The sequence below is a fragment of the Vigna angularis genome, chromosome 10 (genome assembly GCF_016808095.1).
Source record: "Vigna angularis cultivar LongXiaoDou No.4 chromosome 10, ASM1680809v1, whole genome shotgun sequence".
Lineage (NCBI taxonomy): Eukaryota > Viridiplantae > Streptophyta > Magnoliopsida > Fabales > Fabaceae > Vigna > Vigna angularis.
Window position 1 is genome coordinate 27526305 of NC_068979.1, and position 19549 is coordinate 27545853.

Sequence of the window (19549 nt, forward strand, 5' to 3'; positions counted from 1 at the left end):
TTACTATATTCAACAATCTTTCTCTTTCTCTCTCCACATTAATGGAATATTCACATGGTTCAGATTTAAACTTGTGATATATTGCAAAATTTTATTTACACTTTTCTTTAAATAAATTTGATTCGATCTTATTTTCACTGTTCAATATATTTTTTTTCTCAAACTTACTAAATAAATGGTAAAATTTTGTTTTCTAGAAAAATGTTTATATGTATATGTGTGTGTGTTTTTTTTTTACATTTAATATCTATAATTTTTAACATTATATTATGTTTTAACTTTCCGACATGTTTGACTCAAATAACTTGAATAAAGTATTTAATTTATTAGATAAATAATATAAAAATATTATTAAATACTTAAAATATAAAGAAAAGTTATTTGTTAAAGATTTGGAATTTATTTAGTTTTTTCATCATTATAAAGTTAGTATATAATAATAATAATATATTATTTACTATTAATATTATTATATTTATTATTTTGTATTTGCATCTAACTTTTAAGTTTATAAAATGAAAGTGGTAGAAACACTAATATTGAAGTTTCTTCTGAATTTTATATTTTGTAATATATAACAAGTTTAAATCTAAGTAATATGAATGCTCCATTAATGCAGAAAGAGAAAGAAAAATATTGTTGAAGATAGTGAAAAAGTGTAGGGTATTTTTGAAATAAAAAAAAAAGATAATGAAAAGGTATAGAATCTTTTTGAAATAAAAAAAAATAATGGAAAAATCAGAAACACTTAAAGGGTGCTGGAGAGAGCAACACCCCTCCTGGAAAGGTAGAACCTATCTACGGAAAATGAGCTAGAGAAGGTTTATTGCTTAAACCCATACTCCTAGTAAAAGGTTTATTGGTTAAACCCAAATCATCCATACATATCAACAAAAGACTAAATCAAATCATAATATAAAAATAAATACAAATTTTATATCTTCAATCAAGTTTATAAAATTAAATTAAACTTAAAATTTACTGTTTTTAAGATTTCTCAAATACAAAATTGTATTTGTTCACCCAGATTAGAGACTTGATGTCATGAAATTAAACAAAAGTATATGACTATATATACAGTACACTTTACCTAATTGTGCAGTTTCTTCGTGAAAGTAGCTAATTCCTTATTTTGTTTGATAAGCAGGTAGATAAATTATTTTACTATATAAATTATCTCCCTCTAGCCCACGTGGTTATAATTAAAAAAAATAACAGAACCACGTGGGTATCATGTTGTACAAAAGTCAAAAGAATAGCCAAGGAAAAAAGCCCAGGCTTATCTTGAATCATAAACACCCAATTTTACAGATCATGTTCTATAACAGTTTTACTATGATTTACAATTTTACAGATCATAACCGAACCCCTTCAAAGTACACATACTCTCTAGACAAGACTCAATGAGCAGAAGCAAAATATTAAAATTATAAGCGTAGCTTCCCTAGACCTCTCTTAAATGATCTTGAAGGAACATTACGTTCAACAGACTGGGCTCTTATTGGTTCTTCCTCTCTTTTTGGCTCCTGCATAACAGCTCAAATAATGACAAACATGATACACGAAGGAAAATATACTATGTCAAGAGATTATAAAGCAGGCACCATCGCCTCTTCACCGTCATTTCCAATATTCTCTTTCTTCTATGAATTTTTACATAATAACTTAAGTGAAACAAGAAAACAAAAAGAGCAAAATCAACATGCAGAATGAAGAGGTCAGCAACCTTTGTCGATGAAGTGGAAATATTGCGTGACTTTGCCCGTGTTTTGGCAAGCACACGATGCTGGCGCTGCATTTGCTGAAATTGTTGTAGCCTTGCAGCAAAATTTATTCCATTACGTGAGCTCCCACCATCTTCGGCTACAACAACACCATCCTCAATGGTTCGAAATCCATCAGGCACGCTATGAAATTGGTAGGGATCCCCAGAAGATGTTCTCTTCAATTGCTCACCACTATTTGAATACGAAGGCACAGCTTTCAAACGAGTTTTTAGTATCTTAAAGGCGGCACTTTGCTGCAAAATAGTATTGAAAGAGTTAATATATAAACATCAAAGCATGTACTCCAGAAAATCATCTAGTCTAAGAGACAATACGATATCTTCAACAATAGTCATCATAAAAATCACAATTCTTACCGATATCTTCAACAATAGTAGTCATCATAAAAATCATAATTCTTACCGACATGACAAACATCTCTATGAAAAAATGCTACTGACACAAAAGATACTACCTTTATTAATTTACATTTTCTCAAACATTAAAATATGAAATGTGGAAATTTGAAAATAAGGAAATAAAGTACAATATCTTCAATCTCCTTTGATACTTTAGCATTAAGGACACTCTCAAATTGGTGAATGAATATCAATCCCTCTTGTTGACAACAAGCTTCTACCTGAGTAATTCCGATTCACGTCTTGTGTATTATTCATGAAAACATCATTACAATATATAGACTTCAGTTTGGCTTTTCATCTCCAAGCTTTAAACTCTACTATCAAGACACAATTATTACAAAAACACAACACACTAATGACAATAAAACTCCTGACCTTTGCACTCCAATTGTAAACACACAAAACCCCAAACACATTTATTACCCATAAAACAGCCCATTTAAGTTTATTCCAACACCTCTCAGATTGTCTATAAGTTCCTGGAATATAATAGTACGAAGCCCCATAGTAGAATATCAATCACTTGGAATCTGACAGGAACATGACTTTTAACAATAATACACTTGTCTAGCTTCTCTCTAACAAAGTGTTCAATGTTTCGTGTTTTGCTGCATTATGTTGAACTAGATTGTGTGCAATGATTGACTTATTATCACAAAATAACTTCACAGGGATCTCAAATTTAATTAAGATCACCAAGAATGATCCCCATCCATAGCCCTTCACATGTCTTATGCCATAGGTTGACACTCAACTTCAACACAAGATCAAGTGATTATCTTTTGCACTCCAGCAAGTCACCAAATTTTCTGCCAAAAACATTTCCTAGATGCGATTAACCAACATAAGTCTTAAGAAAATAAAATTTAAGTCTAACTCAATCTCACAAAACTGACTTGTTAAGGTGAGATTTACAACCATTATGTATCATTATTTGATCATATCTCTAGTCAATGATACGCAAAGACTAATAAATACCAAGCACTTAGGCCCACCCTCAAAGGCTAATAGTTAAGGGAGGAAAACCAACCATTTAAATACTCTAGCTAGCATCTCATACTACTCGATGTGACACTTAGGCACCTCATAATACCCAAATTCCTATCCAGTACCTTGTGTTTTACCAAAACTCCTGCTAGCATGCAACAAAATCCTTCTTCAAAAATGTTATAATAAAACAGAGGCATAGGTTGAATCCCTAATGTGTGTAAAGCACACAGGGCTATGCATTTATTAATAAGAAACACAAAGAGATGTGCCTAAGCCGGTTACATATAACTAAAAAGAAGGTTGCACTCAATCCAACATCTCTTGTGCAAAAGGATAAAACATTTAGTTATTTCTTATTTCCAAAACCAAAGAATACCACACCCAGGTCATTATAGGCGAATCTTCACTGTTCCACCCCTCAAATTTTGGGTGATTTGGGAGAGAACCCCCTCCATCAATATGACTAAACCTCAAATGTCCTTAAGAAATTTTTTGAATGTATTGGCCTTTGCCCCACTATAGATAATTACAAACATATCGACCCACCACATAGTGAAAATCATTAGGATGCAACAGTCAACCATTACTGAGAAACATAGCATACCCAAAAACACAACTAAAAACAAAGTCACAAAAGTTGTAGATCGAGGACAAATTTGGAACTGAACTACTTGACACCAGCCCTTTGAATGGAATAGATGGTGTGCAACCCTATAAATGTGGTCAATGGCAAGTGGGACCTGCAGGAAGTAGGCACATGACCTAAACACTGGGAGTAGAAGTGGCCTGTTCATTTAAGTCTGCACCCACAAAACAAATATGCACTGAAAACAGTCTGCTAGTATACCCATCTTAAACAGGTCTCGTTTTTTGCAAACTGCAACCATGGTGTGCAAATCTTCTTTTCCCAATTAAAATGTAATTACTAAACATATTCAAGTGTCCAAAAAATTTTGTTTAAATCCAACCAACATCCAAGATATGACAAAGCTCTCCAAGATCAAGCTCAGCTACCAAGTTGAAAAAAGATACTGTCTTTTATTAATTTGCATCACAAGAATGACATTTTTATCAGTCATCCTATTATCAAGGAACAAAATCCGTATGCATGGAAAAAAAGAAATTGAAATAAGCAAAAAAAAATACAGTAAAATACAGTATCTCTTTGGATCCTCCAAGATACTATGTTTAGAAGGATATTTGAACACATCCTATATATACAAGGAAACTACAACTTCTCAACAGGTAAGAGAAATATTTGCAGAGATACCTGAGGAAGCAACATCAGAAGACCATACAATGCCTTGAATAACCAAATATATCTTCCAGGTTCAAGAAGCTGCAAAACAATGACTTCAGAGCATGAGAGAAACCATTTAAAACATAATTATCCCTTACCAGAATCTCATGCAAGAGAAAATTAATCATATCAAACAGGGAGGAAATGGAAGACTTTTACACGAGGAAGAGCACATGAATAGTATAAGGTGCCTCTGTCAATAAAGGACACCTACAAAGGGATTGAGAACCATATTAAAAATTCCTATATACGATTTTATGTTTATAGAAACAACCAGGCTTTCAAATTACAACAACTGATGTATTATATTTTTCCTTCCCTTAAAGGGGAACCAAACACTAAGTCAAAGGGTTCCACATCACAAAAAATGCTATATGGACAACATTGCAATTTCCATTGTGATAAGTTATTAGAGTGGCGTATAGCATGGTAAATAAACTCCAAAAATGGGATCTGTAATTAAAATTTGATAAATAAAACAGCAAGGCTCCTTTTGAGTATGCACCCTTTGGTATTCAATCCATAATATTTAGGAGTTACAATTACCGTATTTTATATGGAATGCTCAACATACAGGATAAACAGTGTGAGATAAATTATGAGTACTGCCCATTTAGGGAACTCATCCTAATAATATGTTAACTTTCACCTTTCAAGTTAAAAACAAAAACTTACCGCATCAGATGTAATATTATGGATGATAAATGCCAACGCAGGTTTGATACAAACAAAAACCATTTAGTATTTGGAGTGTCATAAGATAAATGAAACCTAATGAAAAACCATCAGGTATTGGAATAACATAATTGTTTAAATTTTAACAAAAAAAAAATAATAAACATATTCCACCATTCAACAACTCCGTGTTATTAGAGATATAGAATCTATCCGTTTAGATAAGTTTAGTCAGTTGCTCAGTTTGTCAGCCAGTTGTTCTGTCTGTTATGTTATACTATGTAACTGATACTTGTACTCTCAGTTTACCAATCTTATGAACAATTGATTCTATGTCTGCATTCTCTCCTCTATCTGAAACTTTTCTCAGTTTCTATTACATATCTATCATATTTTACCAGATCAAGTACAAAATATATGTTATTCCAAGAATTAAAAGATACAAAATATACGAAACATGCATTGAATGTATTGAATATGCACCTGCAATCGAAGATAGGCAAAGATAGGAGTTTCCATCAAGCGGATCAATTTATCCAGTTGGACCAAAAGTTTGACATTAATATCCTCCTCCACCAGTGACTGAATCACAGTACTGGCATGTTGGTAGGTCTGTTCAGGAAGACAACTTTTATTTTACTAAAATGTTATATAGTATCAACAAAAAGAAACTGTTTACAATGAGTGTGTGAGGCACTTGTGCATTTGCTAGAGAAAGAAAGAAACTTGGAGGGCATATAATCAGAATCTCATTAGAGAGACCTACCTGAGCTAAAAAGCATAGACTTATAATTGCCATTGGAGAATGACACCAGGAGGCATACAGAGCATCATATAGGTCCTTCCCGGAAGGAGTTACAAGTGATTGCTTCAAAAGATCTCGAATCTCAGATAATTCTGATGATGTAAGTAAGATCAAATTCAAAGCCTGAAATATTTTAGAAAGGGGAAAAATAAATGCAGATGAATACTGCTTCATTACATGGGACAGTTTACCTTCAGACTAAAGAAAAGGAAAAAGAAATACAGTGGAACAGAAAAGGAAACAAGCAACAAAAATTAATAATATTGAAAATAGCATCCAAAAACTGTTCATCCCAACACCATCTAGGAAGTTAACCTTAACATAAGTTATTAACTTCAATTCCATAAAATAGATTGAAGCCAACATTGCACATTTTTGGAAAAAAATAAAACAAAAACATTTTCCAGCCAAATAGCATAAGCTTTGATCTTTGAAATCTCAAGATTAAAATTCCATTACAAAACAATGTTATTTTAAAAAGTAAAATCCATCCATTTAGTACTCCAAAGTTATGAGTCACCATATTACTTTTTTTTAAATTTGGGTCAGTAATTCAGTCACTAAAAATCAAAATTACCAAAATATTAGACCTCAACATTTTGTTGTCAATTTAGAGCTTCAAAGATCTAATCTATCACCCAACTAATCCCATGAGATCTAAAATGTCATCATATTGGTCATTATGGAGGACTAAAGTGGTTCAAAACAAGAATATTAAAGGAAAAAACTAAAGCGTCACCATATCAGTCTTTATGGATGATTAAAGCAGGGTTAAAAAAATATCTGAGGGATTGAGTAACAACTTGAAGTTTTGGGGATTAATTTTGCAACCAAGAAAATCCTTTAGAAACTTATCTGATTTGTTGAAGGTTTACTATGGTAACAGACAACTTTGGAGGATCAAATTAAGGGTATTGTCTATTAAGCATGAATGCTCAGTAAATCCACATTTTCCATCAGTGAGATGTGTAAGACTGAATAAAATCAAACGAATTTCACAATAAAAACAAAGAAAATACACTGCAGGTAGTGTTTAGCACTTGGAAAAGTCACAAACCTGAACCATAATTGATGCAAATTCCAAATCAGATTCTCCTTCTAATATTGCAGAAAGTTCCCGGTAGACTCTCTCAGCATTCAAAAGAACACAAAGGCGACGAATTATCAAAGCACCTCGCCTGGAATTTATAATATAAAATTACAAAATTTAATGAATGAAAAAGTGGATATTAGTAGTAAGAACGTATTTTAGGAAATTATAACTAGAATTCATAGGATAAAAGAAAATAGCTTACTTCTCCAAAAGGGAATTATCTAGTTGGAAACTGTGCACTAGAAAAGCAACAAGCTGCCGGAAATGGAGGGGATCTCTTGCAATGCATGCATGAACATCAAGAACTAGAAGCACAACCTATTTAATATTACCGAAGTGAAATGAATCAAGGACAATTCAAGTGAATTATTAATTTCCCAAATTACACAAATAACATTCAAGGTAAAGTCTAAAGTTACAACTTTTTTTTATCCAGTCAAAACTCAAGCAATCTTTTAAAGATCAAACAAAAGATAGAAAGAACCTGACAATGTTCAAACTATTGGTCAGATCAACTCCAAGTAATTACTCAATTGGTTTAACCACAAATTTGCGGTTAGATCATGATCAAACTATGGTTGAACTAGATAATATTCAAACCATACACATAGCTGATTCGATCTCAACCAGTTTAACTGGATGATTTGATAAAAAATTTAAAATATTGTTTAACAGTCAAGACAGCACATACTAGATATTTATATATACAGCCTTCCGAGGAAAACCAAGTATACACTTTATTTTAACGCACAATTTTTTCAATTAAAAAAAATCACTTCAAAGTATTTGTAAGGACATCTTGCTAGAAGTTACTGCTCCTAATCAGCAATTATGCAGCAGAGTTGTAACTGACAAGCTTCCCATATGAAAAAGTGAAAAATAAAATTTGAATTTTAAAGCAACAGTGTTTTGCACTCATCCTTCTGATGTTCTCCAATTTTATTTTATAATCATCCACATTCTCTCTTTCTAGAAAAATGTATATCTTAGACAAATGATGATACACAATGGCCTAGTACTAGACATGAGAACCATTGGAGGATGGAAAGGGAAAGGGCAACTGCCAGCTTTTAATCATTATCTAGGTAACTGAAGCATTACCAAACATCATGTTTTCCCATTATAATATGGCTTGCAGTGCCATATGATAATTTACTCCTTCCTCCAGTAGGGTATGTGCTGAATGGTCTTGTTCTGAGAATGTACTGTGATGAGAAGCTAAAAAGGGATTTGAAGTCTCCCCAACCAAAAAAAGAAAACTGCTCAATCTCTTTTGTCTGAGTAAGATAGAATGAACCCCCTGTGATTTTCTCAAATTACACTTTCACCTCCTGCTTTTTTCACCATTACAATGACCTCCCTTATTAGGGGTTGCAACAGTATGATTCTAAAACTTAAGGAGGTGCGTGTATAATGCAAAAGGGAGAGAAATATAATTGTTTAAAACAAAGGGGATACTTTTGTAGATTTTAAAAATAAAAACTAGGATCTCAGTTTAATTTGAGAAAATCTCAAAGGATGCCAATATAATTTACTCTAGAACAAATTGTAATGTTTTGACCCGTAAATAATACTCTCCTCAGCCCTTAATATGAATAAAGAACAAATACTTAATCCATCAAGAATAACGAAATTGGTTTAGTTAATTTACTCTAAAAATGCACACAACTAAATGGTTTTAAGTAGTCGTCATAATTACTAACACTATACATAACTTGAGATATAATTTCTCCCATCAATGAATACATCCACTTGCATAGGTTTAGGGTTTAGGGAAAGACTTGGTGTTTTACTAATAGAGCTCACAATAAATTAGGGATATAAAAGGAGTTTAACTATTAATACACCTGAAAGTGAGTCTATTTTCTTACAATTGGGACCAAAAATGCACTATTTTGTTTCTTATGTATATAAAGGGCTTGAGAGATCATTAGAGAACAGAAATCCTAGGTCACACCACACACCTGAGTTAGGGTGGTTAGCAACTTAGCATCTCAACTAATTGTGATTGTTCAAGTTGAAATGATATATGCACACTATAACTTATCTATGTTGGTTAACACTATAAAGGTACAGTTAGAAACACAACTTCATTAGACATTTTCACAAAGATTACAAGAAATCAATTTTATGATTTGATGAAAAAGAAATAGAAACAAAAAAGTTATCACCAGGACGCTACCTTATCAGAAGAATCTGAAAGTGCTTTGAGTAGGGTATCAAATATGTCATTCAGAAATATCAAAACCTGATTCAGATAACGAAAGCCAATAGTGAGCACAGACATAACAGAATAACACAATTAAAAACATTTCACACAAATTGAAAAAGTAATAATTCAAAAAGGGAGATGTCAATGAGGAATATTTTTTACACGAACAGGAAAAGATTGTGAAACTAGAAGGCTCAGGTACTGCAAGGGACATACATGGACAAGGATACAACACAAAATGGAGACAAAATTTTATAAAAACAATGCAGGTCATGGCAATATATAATATGCATAAAATTAGCAGTTTTTGTTGGCATCAGTCCTTATAACTGATTTCAGCAATTACAGGTGGATGGTTTCTCTTTGGAGGAAAATAATTTTTAATTTAGTATATCTACTATAAAAAATATTTTATTGTCCAACAAACAACTTTCCATCTGCAATTGCTTCAAATTAGCAAAGGGATAAGGTTAACAAAACCATAAACGTAATTAAAATTAACATAAAATAAAATTCTTAACACAAGAGGATTTATTCTAAAAATGAACTTGAATTATTCTAAACATAATTAATTAACTGTTACAATTTATCTTAATATTGTAGTATTTCAATTTCTATTGGTATAAAAGTTGTAAAAACTAAAAGTGATAAGAGTTGTAAAATGCAGGTAAAGATGTTTTGAGTCTCCATGCCATGCCCAACATGATTACACGTTTGAAAAATGGATAATATATCATGGCCAATATTTAGATGTATAGTGCTTTCATAACACCAAAAAATAAGTTCGCCTCATACGTATTTGTGTGTTGTTGTGCAATAAGAAAAAATATGTCAAGTGTCCAACACAAATACATGTTTGACGCACGGACAACACAACATAGCTACTATTTAGAACTATCATGCTTTCACAGCCCAAAAAATAAGTTGGTACTTGTGTTTTTTGAGTGATTGCTGTAGTTATAAAAATAAGAAACTGATCCAATATAATCAAGAATATCTTGATTATACATGTATTACTGATTCCTTTTTATCAAATATAAATAAAGCCCTCGTGCTATCTTGTGATACAGTCTTAGCTCTATGTTTCTCTGTTTCTTAGAGTTTAAGAGTGATAAACAAAGAAAAAAGTGAGAGTGCCATAAATGGGATGTAAGATGTGCGGCAAGGCCCTCTAGACCCTAAACCCTAATAATGGTACAAGACATAAACAACACAATGTTTCTAAAGATTCCTGAAATATCCAAACAGGTGTGGAATTGAGATCTATAACAAAGATTCCAAATAAGCATATTAAGAGACTAGATTCATTCCATATAATAATAGTATCCTCAAAATATAACAATAAAAGCTGAATTCAATCAAATCACCTCACTACGGTGTCTGGATAAAAGGGTCGACATCCAGTGCAAAGCTTCAATTCGAGTAGCCTCCCATTCACTAGATAGTTGCCTAACCAGTCAAATCATTTCCAAAATCATTCTCCGGAATAAACAGAGCAAAATAGAGTCGGCTAAACTAAACAGGCCCTCAATCATAATTGAAAAGCAGCAATTTTCAGAAAAAACTACACCTCCTAGCAATGGACAGGATTGCTCCTACATCAAATGTGTCAGCTGGATCAGCCTTGATTCCACGTAGCTCTTCATTGGTTTCACGAGCAACCTTATACATAAGCCACAAAAGAGTTCTAAATCCTTGCTTTCCAATGCAGGCAACACCAAAATTAAACATCATACAAAACAGAGAATAAAAAAGGTAAATTACCAAAAAAAAATGGTAAAGACAGGGAAAGAGTGAAAACTCCAGTAAGCCTACCACTCTAATTTTCTCTTCTTTATCAGATATGCACGGCAAAATGGCTCCAAGAATGTCAGCATAATATGGAACAAGCTGATCTCCACCAAGTTTAACAAACTCATTTATCTGTTAAAACAAGAAAGCACAGTTTAAGGAAAATAATAATGAACAACAATTCATAATAACTTTGACAAGATGTCAACACTAAACAAAAGTTTGATTACAATAAAAACTTGTTAAACAAGCCAAAACATTGCAACACAACTCACCCACGTGATAGCTGTTAACCTAGTAAATTCATCTGGAGAACCTGCCCTTTGTACCAGTATTTCAGCCATTCGACCATAATCTACAGACTTTAAGAGTACCACTGCTTGAGTCAGAAAATGACAAATAAACAAAACATGTTGCTTTTGTTTCAATATATTAGGTGAAAATGGTGCACACTTGTACAACACAGGAAGAAGTGAGCAAATAGATGAAACCTAAAAAATGCAAGGATGGGGAAAGACAATCAACATGAATGAAACCTAAACAATGGAAAACATATAAAAGCAGAAAATGGCAGTAGTAAACCCTAACCAGGAAACTAAAAGCAGAAAAACAGGGCCCAAAGCAAAGAATTGCGATCTGAATATATTCAAATGAAAAGGAAAAAAGATACATTGTCAGAAGCCTTACTGGTGAATTTTTAATCTCTTGAAGAAACTCCGAAAGAGCTGAATCAGCCTGCTGACGTATTTCATGACTTGAATCACTCAGCATATTAAACAAACCTGAGATGTTGATGAAGATTAACTAGTTTACATGGAGTTTGTCAAGAGAATAAAAATGTAAAAAATGATTCTTCAACCAATACACTTACCATCAAGAAAATCAGGAAGAAAGCCCAGCATGTCAATATCTGGGACACTGTCCAAGACAGTAATCCATCCAACCAAAAACTGACGAACATATGGATTCAAAACATTCATGCGCTCCCTCAGCAATGGTATAAATTCTTCAATACTGATAATCAGGAGATTAAAATGGGGGAGCATGAAGCATTACAAATCAGTCAGAAATCTAGGTATTCATGGCTCTTTCGAAATTTAAAACCCAACAGGATACAGTCGTGCAGAAAAACATACAGCACAGATGTAAGATGTGCACCTGAACTGATCACTTTCAGTCACAATATCCTGTTTGAATAAAGTAGCATTTAATCATTAGTTGATCAAAAGGAACAGTAATTCAAATCATTATTAGATCAATAATACATATTCAGAAAACATATGATATGCACAGCTATGCACTCGAGTAAATATGCCAAAGGATTGTTCAAGTTCAGGAGAAGTTTATTATACCTTTACAAGTCGGTCTAAGAGATGTGCAGCACTTTGTACATTGGCATCTGAGTCTGCAGAAAGCTTGCATAAGGCATCAAAGATCTGGTTGAAGAATATAATAAAATCTCCTCTCACAACCTAGCATCAAAACGTGATGACATTGGAGAATTGTACATTAGAGTATTGACGGTTTATATAGGTAAGCAGAATTGATCCCCACCTTTGCTATGTTGTATAATGCTTCACAAGCATAATAACGAACTCTGCTATCTTGATCGGCAAAGGAATTCAATACAGGAGGTACAATTAGCTGTCAAAAATGTATACACACATCAATTTCATCATTCTAGTTTAAATAATAACTTTTGGTTTATTAAACCTCATCCTAAAATTTTGACCCATGGGAAGATCAGCTTAACCATAAAAAAGAGAACTAGCATTCAAAAGTAATTAGGATGTTTCATGTCAATAACTACAGTGAAGCTACACCTATTATATTTCATTCAGTGGCATGCTTGAAATTGCAGTTTCATAGTGCTGCGGTTTTCAAAGTGCCTAGTGCTACAGATGCTAGAAAAATCCCGACTAAAGAATGTTTAAAACTACTGCAAAAGGTCATCATATCTGCTTATGAATTACAGGACAAATAGTTTTGCTGAATATTATTGCATATATCCAAAATTACTGATATAGATATACATCTAAAATGTAAACACCTTCGAAGCTGAAAAGTTACTAACTTTATGCCATATATAGCAAATTTGAAAACGGTATCCCCTAGAGAGCTTCTGATTCATAGGTCTGAACTGATGAAAATACATACAGTTCTGACATAACTTATCAAGTCAAAGTAAGTAACAAGTATCTTATTTTTATTTCAACCATTGGCAGAAAATAAAACCATTACCTTTTAATAAATTACCCATACCCATAATACCAAGATAAAATCAAATTAATCCAAAATTAAAGAGCATCAAAAGGTTATTTGAGAAATCCTTAATCCCATGTAACAGGAAATTAATCCCAACCAGTGAACAGTACCAAGCTTCTAAGGTACACCACCCAAAATGAAATTTGAGTAATTTAATATGACAAAAATAGCAAGTGATGGGCATCCCCTTACCTCGAGATGCTGAACAGCTTCAATTGTCAACCCAACAGTGGCAGCAGCTAAGCTTATCAACCCTCCCTTCAATAAATTAAATTTAAAAAAAAATGCTCAAGTTATTAAATTCAAGCTAGAATTAACCCAAATTAAAGATTAAAAAAACATAATTAGCACTACCTTACGGTGATTTGCCTGGGGCGAACAAGTGAATTCAGTAGTCAACAAACTGATCACAGCAACTATCCTATCATGATCCCCAGCAGAAGCAAGCTGCTTCACTATCCCCTCAACCTATAATAATAATAGTAATATCACAAAACCTTTAAAATCATCAATGTACTCAAAACTTACCAAATTGAAAACAGGAGGGAAAAAAAAGAACAAAAGTCACGATTTTTTTTTAACAGAAAACAACCTCCAGTGCTGCATTCTTGCGCTTCTCGTAGAGCTTGTCGGCGAGGTTACGAAGCACGGCGGGCGGAATCACCGAGAGAGCTTCGGCCATGGCAACACCTTCGCAATCGAAATTCGAAGAACAATTTGAGAATCAAATTCGTTTGCGGATCTTCTCCTGCTCCAATCTGAACATCCTCACTTCGTTTCCCTTACGAAACGGAAATCAAAAAGTGCAAATAAAAAATGGCAAGGTTTTCAAGGAGTTTCATTGGCGTGGAAATGCGATTGAGTGGGAAAACTGAAAATCGGATCTGAGAAAAACGTAAATGGAAATTAAAATTATAATTGACACTGAAACCTATAATTCTCTTTCACTTTCCTTTGGTAGTTTTCGGTAACCTTTTTTGCATAGTTCATGTTTTTGTGACATTGAAATTAATGAGCAGTGAGTAACTTAGAGGGGTTGTTCGTGATGGTCGAATACGATGAAAGAGAAAAAATCACGGAAATATCCTTAATTTGTGGGTACTGGTATAAAAATTCAGTTTATTCATTTATATTTTTTAAGTAATTTCCAAATCAGTTTAAATTTTGGGTGGAGAAAGATATGTAAATTTTTGTAAACTCCTCCTCACAGTCATTCTTGCGGAATAAAAAACTGGAGCTTTTTATTTTATTCGATATTTTAAATATATTGATAACATTAAATTTAAACTAAAAAATAATATTTTAAATCACTTTAGAAGGCAAAAGAAAACTAATTTATTTTAAAATTAAAGAACAAAGTGATTATAAAAAAATATGAACAAAGGTAAAATTTTGTTTATAATGTATAGTTTACATTTTACAATAAATGATACAAATATTCTGATTCTATGTCTTGAAAATATCTATAAAATTCATTTTTTCCATATAAAACTTTTTCACCTAAAAATTAAAACCTTTTCTACTGATTACTCAAACCTAAGTATTAGATTTGGTACTTCTAAACAAAGTATTAGTTATGGATAAAAAATAATAATATAACCGCAAAGAAATACTTCCCTTAAATGTGGACAGTTAAAGTTCTTTATGAAATAGTTATCCAGAAAATTGAAATTTCATACCTATAACATAATTACAAAAATAAATTAATTTAAATTCTAAACTTTTACATGCATATATTTTATATGTATATATCGTTCACCTTCTTTTAATAACTCATTAAATTATATAATTTTAATAAAATATAGAAATAATCTGATATATTATTGTCTGTTTTGATAAGTATTGTGATCATAGATGTAACACTGTTTGATTCCAACTATCGAAACTCAGTGAAAACAGATTTGCAAACCGGAAATCAATGTAATTTAACATGAAAAATGATACAAATTTTTTTTAAAAAAATTAGTATTTGTATAAAGATTTGTAAAGAAAATGAGAAAAATATTATCAGGACGACTAAAGGATCTGATAGGTCCAAAACAAACTTAAGACCTTTTATTTAAAATTAAATTTTTTAGCCTTTTTTTTATATAAGATTATTCATTAAATTGTCATAATTAATTTTACTTAATTTTTTTTAATTTCAACTCGGTTTCATTGTTTATTTCATTAAAAAATTCATCTTCATTATTCATAAAAAAAAACTAAACATTAACCTAACTAATAATTATGTGATTCAATCCAAGCAAAAGTTATAATTACTAAGAAAATTTATAAATCAAACTGAAAAAATGTTAAAAAGATAAGATTACCTAACAACTCTTGTTTTAAAGTTTAAATAGTAGTGTCTAACGAAATAACATCTATTAAAATGAATTGTCAAACATTACTCTAAAGAGACTAATGAACGTCCAACATATTAAATACATGTACAAATAATATTTTTATATCTCTTGTATTCTCTTTATTTGTGCAAACTATAAGAAGGATAAAGTTTTATTCAAAGTTCTACATTGGATCAGAAGAACATTAATAAATAGAAAGACATTCTAGGAATGTTTCCTTAATGTCTTCTCTTTGACGTATCCGTACAAGCAGCATGTTTGCCTATACAAAGATAATCGGGAGAAGAGAAAATAATAACTATAATTATCTCTTACTCTTACGGAGTCTCTCTTTTTTTTCTCTCAAGCTTACATTGTCCAACTCTTCTTCAAAGAGAAAATATTTATTATAAGTTTTCAAATATTCTTTGTATTGAAAATGTATCATTTTCAAGAGAGTTATCATTTATATTTGTCTTATAAAAACACTTTCTTGGTTTTGTAAATTTAGAAATGAATTAAAATATTTGTTTGTTTAATTCACTTTAAATTAAAAGATCTATTCAATTGGACTAATATAAAAATAAGAGTGTGGTAATGCTCTTTTATAAACTAGGAGTGGTGAAATTTATTTGTAATCTTTTTTAAAAATTAATGGAATTCCTTAATAGAGTTTAACAAAAGAGAACAAGAAATAATTCAGTTTGAAATGAATCCGTATAAAAAATAAGTTTATATGTCTACACACCATTTTAATCCCCGCAATAACATCTAACACTTCTTTTCAAAAAAGTTTTATAACATCTAACACTTTCTAGAAGTTAACTATGTTTATAAATAACAAATAGAATAAAACCAACATCAACACAAATAGAAAAAAAAAACAAAAAAAAATATTAGTACACACAGACTCATGATATTCAAGGAATTGAATATGCCAAAACCATTTTCAAAAGAACAACTCTAAAATAGAAGGAAACAGGGATTGAAAAATAGTGAAATAAATCGATGAGAAGTCTGAAAAGAAAAAAAATATAAATTAAAATATTTATAAGAGAATAAAATTAACTAATTATTTTATTTTTCCTAAACAAATTTATAATTTATAAAAAATAGGTTTCAACTCCTTAAATATCATTTTTAATATCAATAAAAATTAAGAGACACTGGTAATAATTTAATTAAATTTTATTCTCAAACATAAAATTATAATTAGTTTAATATACAGGTATATTTGTAAAAAAATTAATCTTTTCTTTTCTTAAATATACTTTTATTATTAATTTAATAAAGATATATTAGTACTAAAAAATTTGAAGCATTTACATAATTTTAAAACTAAGATTATAGAAGAATAGAAATGGGTTACATATTTTTAGATATGTTAATTGTAGCTTAAAACACCAAATAGAAGTGGTATAAAGTGGTATAAGTTGGTAAGAGTGTCTAAAATACGTCCGGTTAGGTTGGAAGGGTATAAATTCTATAAAATTGGTGTTATGCAGAGTTATGTAGAGTGGCTGGACTCATTGGGTGAATATTTAAAGGTTCTGACAATGAATTTCATTGATTAAGCGAGTCAGCTTGTTAGGCTTGTGGAGCTCGCTATTTTTGCTCTTGTTGGGCGAGTGGAGGCTGGTCGTTAGGTGAGCCTGTGCTCACTAGGAATCCAATTTCTAGAGTTGGGCGAGTGAGTCTAAGTTTGATTGGGTGTTTTAACTTCTTTTCTCTTTAGTGCATGGTGTTAAAGGATATGATTGTTTATGTTAAGATCAGTGGTATGGTTTGGAACATATGATTGGATGAATGTGAGGTTTGTAAGAGTTTTAAGGAGAATTCTTAATGTATCAAAGTGTTCTTGGTATGAATGTAGGGAGCTCAGTTTTGGGGGTTATCCTGACACTCTAATGATCCTTCATTCTCAACTAGAGAGGAGTGATACATGTGGTGAAAGTAACAAAATGTCTTAGTCTATGTGCTTCTGGTATGGTCTAAGACGTGATACAGACTAATCTTGTGAATATGATAGGGTGAAAGTCATTGACAATGGCTCTACAGAGTAATAGAGGCCACCACAAATGCATGACCGGTCATAGCTCACATTCATATCATATCCAGACAGTCTAGTCTAAGTCTTTTGGCATGAATAAGATGTTTGATTTGCTTTATATGAAATATGATGTGTGCATGAAATGTTAATATATTATTATTGATTTTGTATTAATAGCTTACCTTGTTTGTTTGTTCTTGGTTTGGGTGTTGTTGTGTATTCATTTTCTTAACTATGATCAACTAGTTGGTGTTAGTAGAGAGTGATAATGTTTCTGTAAAGCAAGTGTTGGAGGGAGATGCAACAAATGTTTAGTTTCTTTTAAAACATATTTTTTGGTTATGGGTATTTGTATAAAGTTTGATTTTTATAGTTATGTTAGATAATTGTAATGAAACTTTATATTTCACTGTTAACAGTTTTATAATTCTATTTTATTAATAATGTGATAAGTCTTGTATAAAGTATTAACACTATTTAAAATGGAATGTCAGAAATATAATCAATAATGGTTTTTTATAGGTAGGTAATTTGATTATTTTATAAATTTATGGCTTATTTAGTTTTAAGTTTCTCATAAACTTTTAACTGAATCCTAATAAACTTTTATGATATATTTAGTACTCAGTAAATTGTGTTTTTTAATTCAGTTTTTACTACTAAATTTTTTTGTTGACAGGTGATATAGCAATTAAGTGGCTAATGTAGTTATTATTTTGTTCTGTCATTTTACCCCGTTGTCACATCATGTTATTTTATTATTTTATAATTTTATAAATTATGATTTGATAGTTTTTGATTTTATAATTTTAAAAGTTTATAATTTATAATTTATACTTTTGTAATTTTATGATTTTATAATTATATAATCATTTTATATTTTTACAGCTTTATAATTTAATAATTTTATGTATAATTTCAACTCCACCCTTGTTTATAATTATAAAATTATGATTTTATGAATTTAATCCAAAATTAAAAATATATCATACTTTTATATTTCATTATGAAAAACATAACATCATAAAACCTTATCAAAAAAATATCTGATCCGTTGTAAGATTGCAAAACAAAGGTGGAGTTGAAATTGTGAGTAAAAATATAAAATTATAATTATAAAAATATAAAATTTGTTATAAAATTCTAAAATTACAAATTATAAAATAATAAAATAACATATTACAATAATTGAACAAGATGATATGACAAAATAACCACTTAACTACTACCTTTACCACTTAAAAACCACATCACCCCATTAATAAAAAAAAATTAACAAGAAAATTCAATTCAAAAGTATAAATTAATAAAATACTCAATATACCATAAAAATTTATTATTAAAAGTTTTCATAACTTATGAGAAAGTTAAAACATAATCAAGTCTAATTTTATTTGTTAAAACAATTTTTCATTTTTATTAATTAAATCATTTACAAACTTTTATAAATTTTTTCTCATCTCTTACCATCTTTCCTATAATCCAAAAACAACGTCAGTTTCATCTCTTTTTTTCCTTCTAATATACTCATTTCTACTCCTCCAAATCTATTATACGATCCAAACACAAAGGTTAACTTCAAATTATGCATTCCGATTCTTCAAACCAGATTTTTTTTAAGTTGTCTTATCTAAAATATGTAATCCGAAAACAATTTCATACATTCTAAACAGTGTTTTTGGGAAAGTGTATCATTTTTTGTTATTTCACTGTAACTACTAATTGTACCAAGCAATTGTCATTAAATAATTCAATCAGAATCCCTAAGACAGTAAGTTGTCATGTTCTGCTCATTTTACTGTATAAAAAAGAACAGGAATGTTTGAAGCTAACAAAAATATTGACAGCCAGGGATA

General features: G+C 30.7%; 1 protein-coding gene across 2 annotated transcripts; it reads right to left on the reverse strand.

Annotated features, from left to right (window-relative positions):
• Positions 1-1236: 1236 nt before the first annotated feature.
• On the reverse strand, positions 1237-14386 carry LOC108335967 (protein VAC14 homolog). 2 transcript variants are annotated; one of them, XM_017572209.2, is made up of 21 exons: positions 13912-14386; positions 13674-13787; positions 13512-13577; positions 12609-12698; positions 12407-12526; positions 12213-12241; positions 11926-12068; positions 11742-11836; positions 11330-11416; positions 11079-11186; positions 10834-10925; positions 10631-10712; positions 9234-9299; positions 7254-7369; positions 7016-7136; positions 5920-6081; positions 5637-5765; positions 4638-4688; positions 4449-4517; positions 1727-2020; positions 1237-1526 (listed from the first exon to the last, which is right to left on the reverse strand). In XM_017572209.2, the coding sequence occupies exons 1-21, from the start codon at positions 13999-14001 to the stop codon at positions 1428-1430; spliced, it is 2223 nt and encodes a 740-aa protein (XP_017427698.1). In that variant the 5' UTR covers positions 14002-14386; the 3' UTR covers positions 1237-1427. The 2 variants fall into 2 exon arrangements, with proteins under 2 accessions (XP_017427698.1, XP_017427699.1); XM_017572210.2 differs by lacking the exon at positions 4638-4688.
• Between the last annotated feature and the right edge of the window lie 5163 nt (positions 14387-19549).

Excerpts from the sequence above, each read along its gene's own strand:
- LOC108335967 (XM_017572209.2), bottom strand. The coding sequence starts at position 14,001 with ATGGCCGAAGCTCTCTCGGTGATTCCGCCCGCCGTGCTTCGTAACCTC. Across the intron at positions 11,417-11,741 it reads AAGAGATTAAAAATTCACCA|TCTGTAGATTATGGTCGAAT; the intron begins GTAAGGCTTCTG and ends GTACTCTTAAAG. Across the intron at positions 4,518-4,637 it reads ATTCATGTGCTCTTCCTCGT|CTTCTTGAACCTGGAAGATA; the intron begins GTAAAAGTCTTC and ends ATTGTTTTGCAG.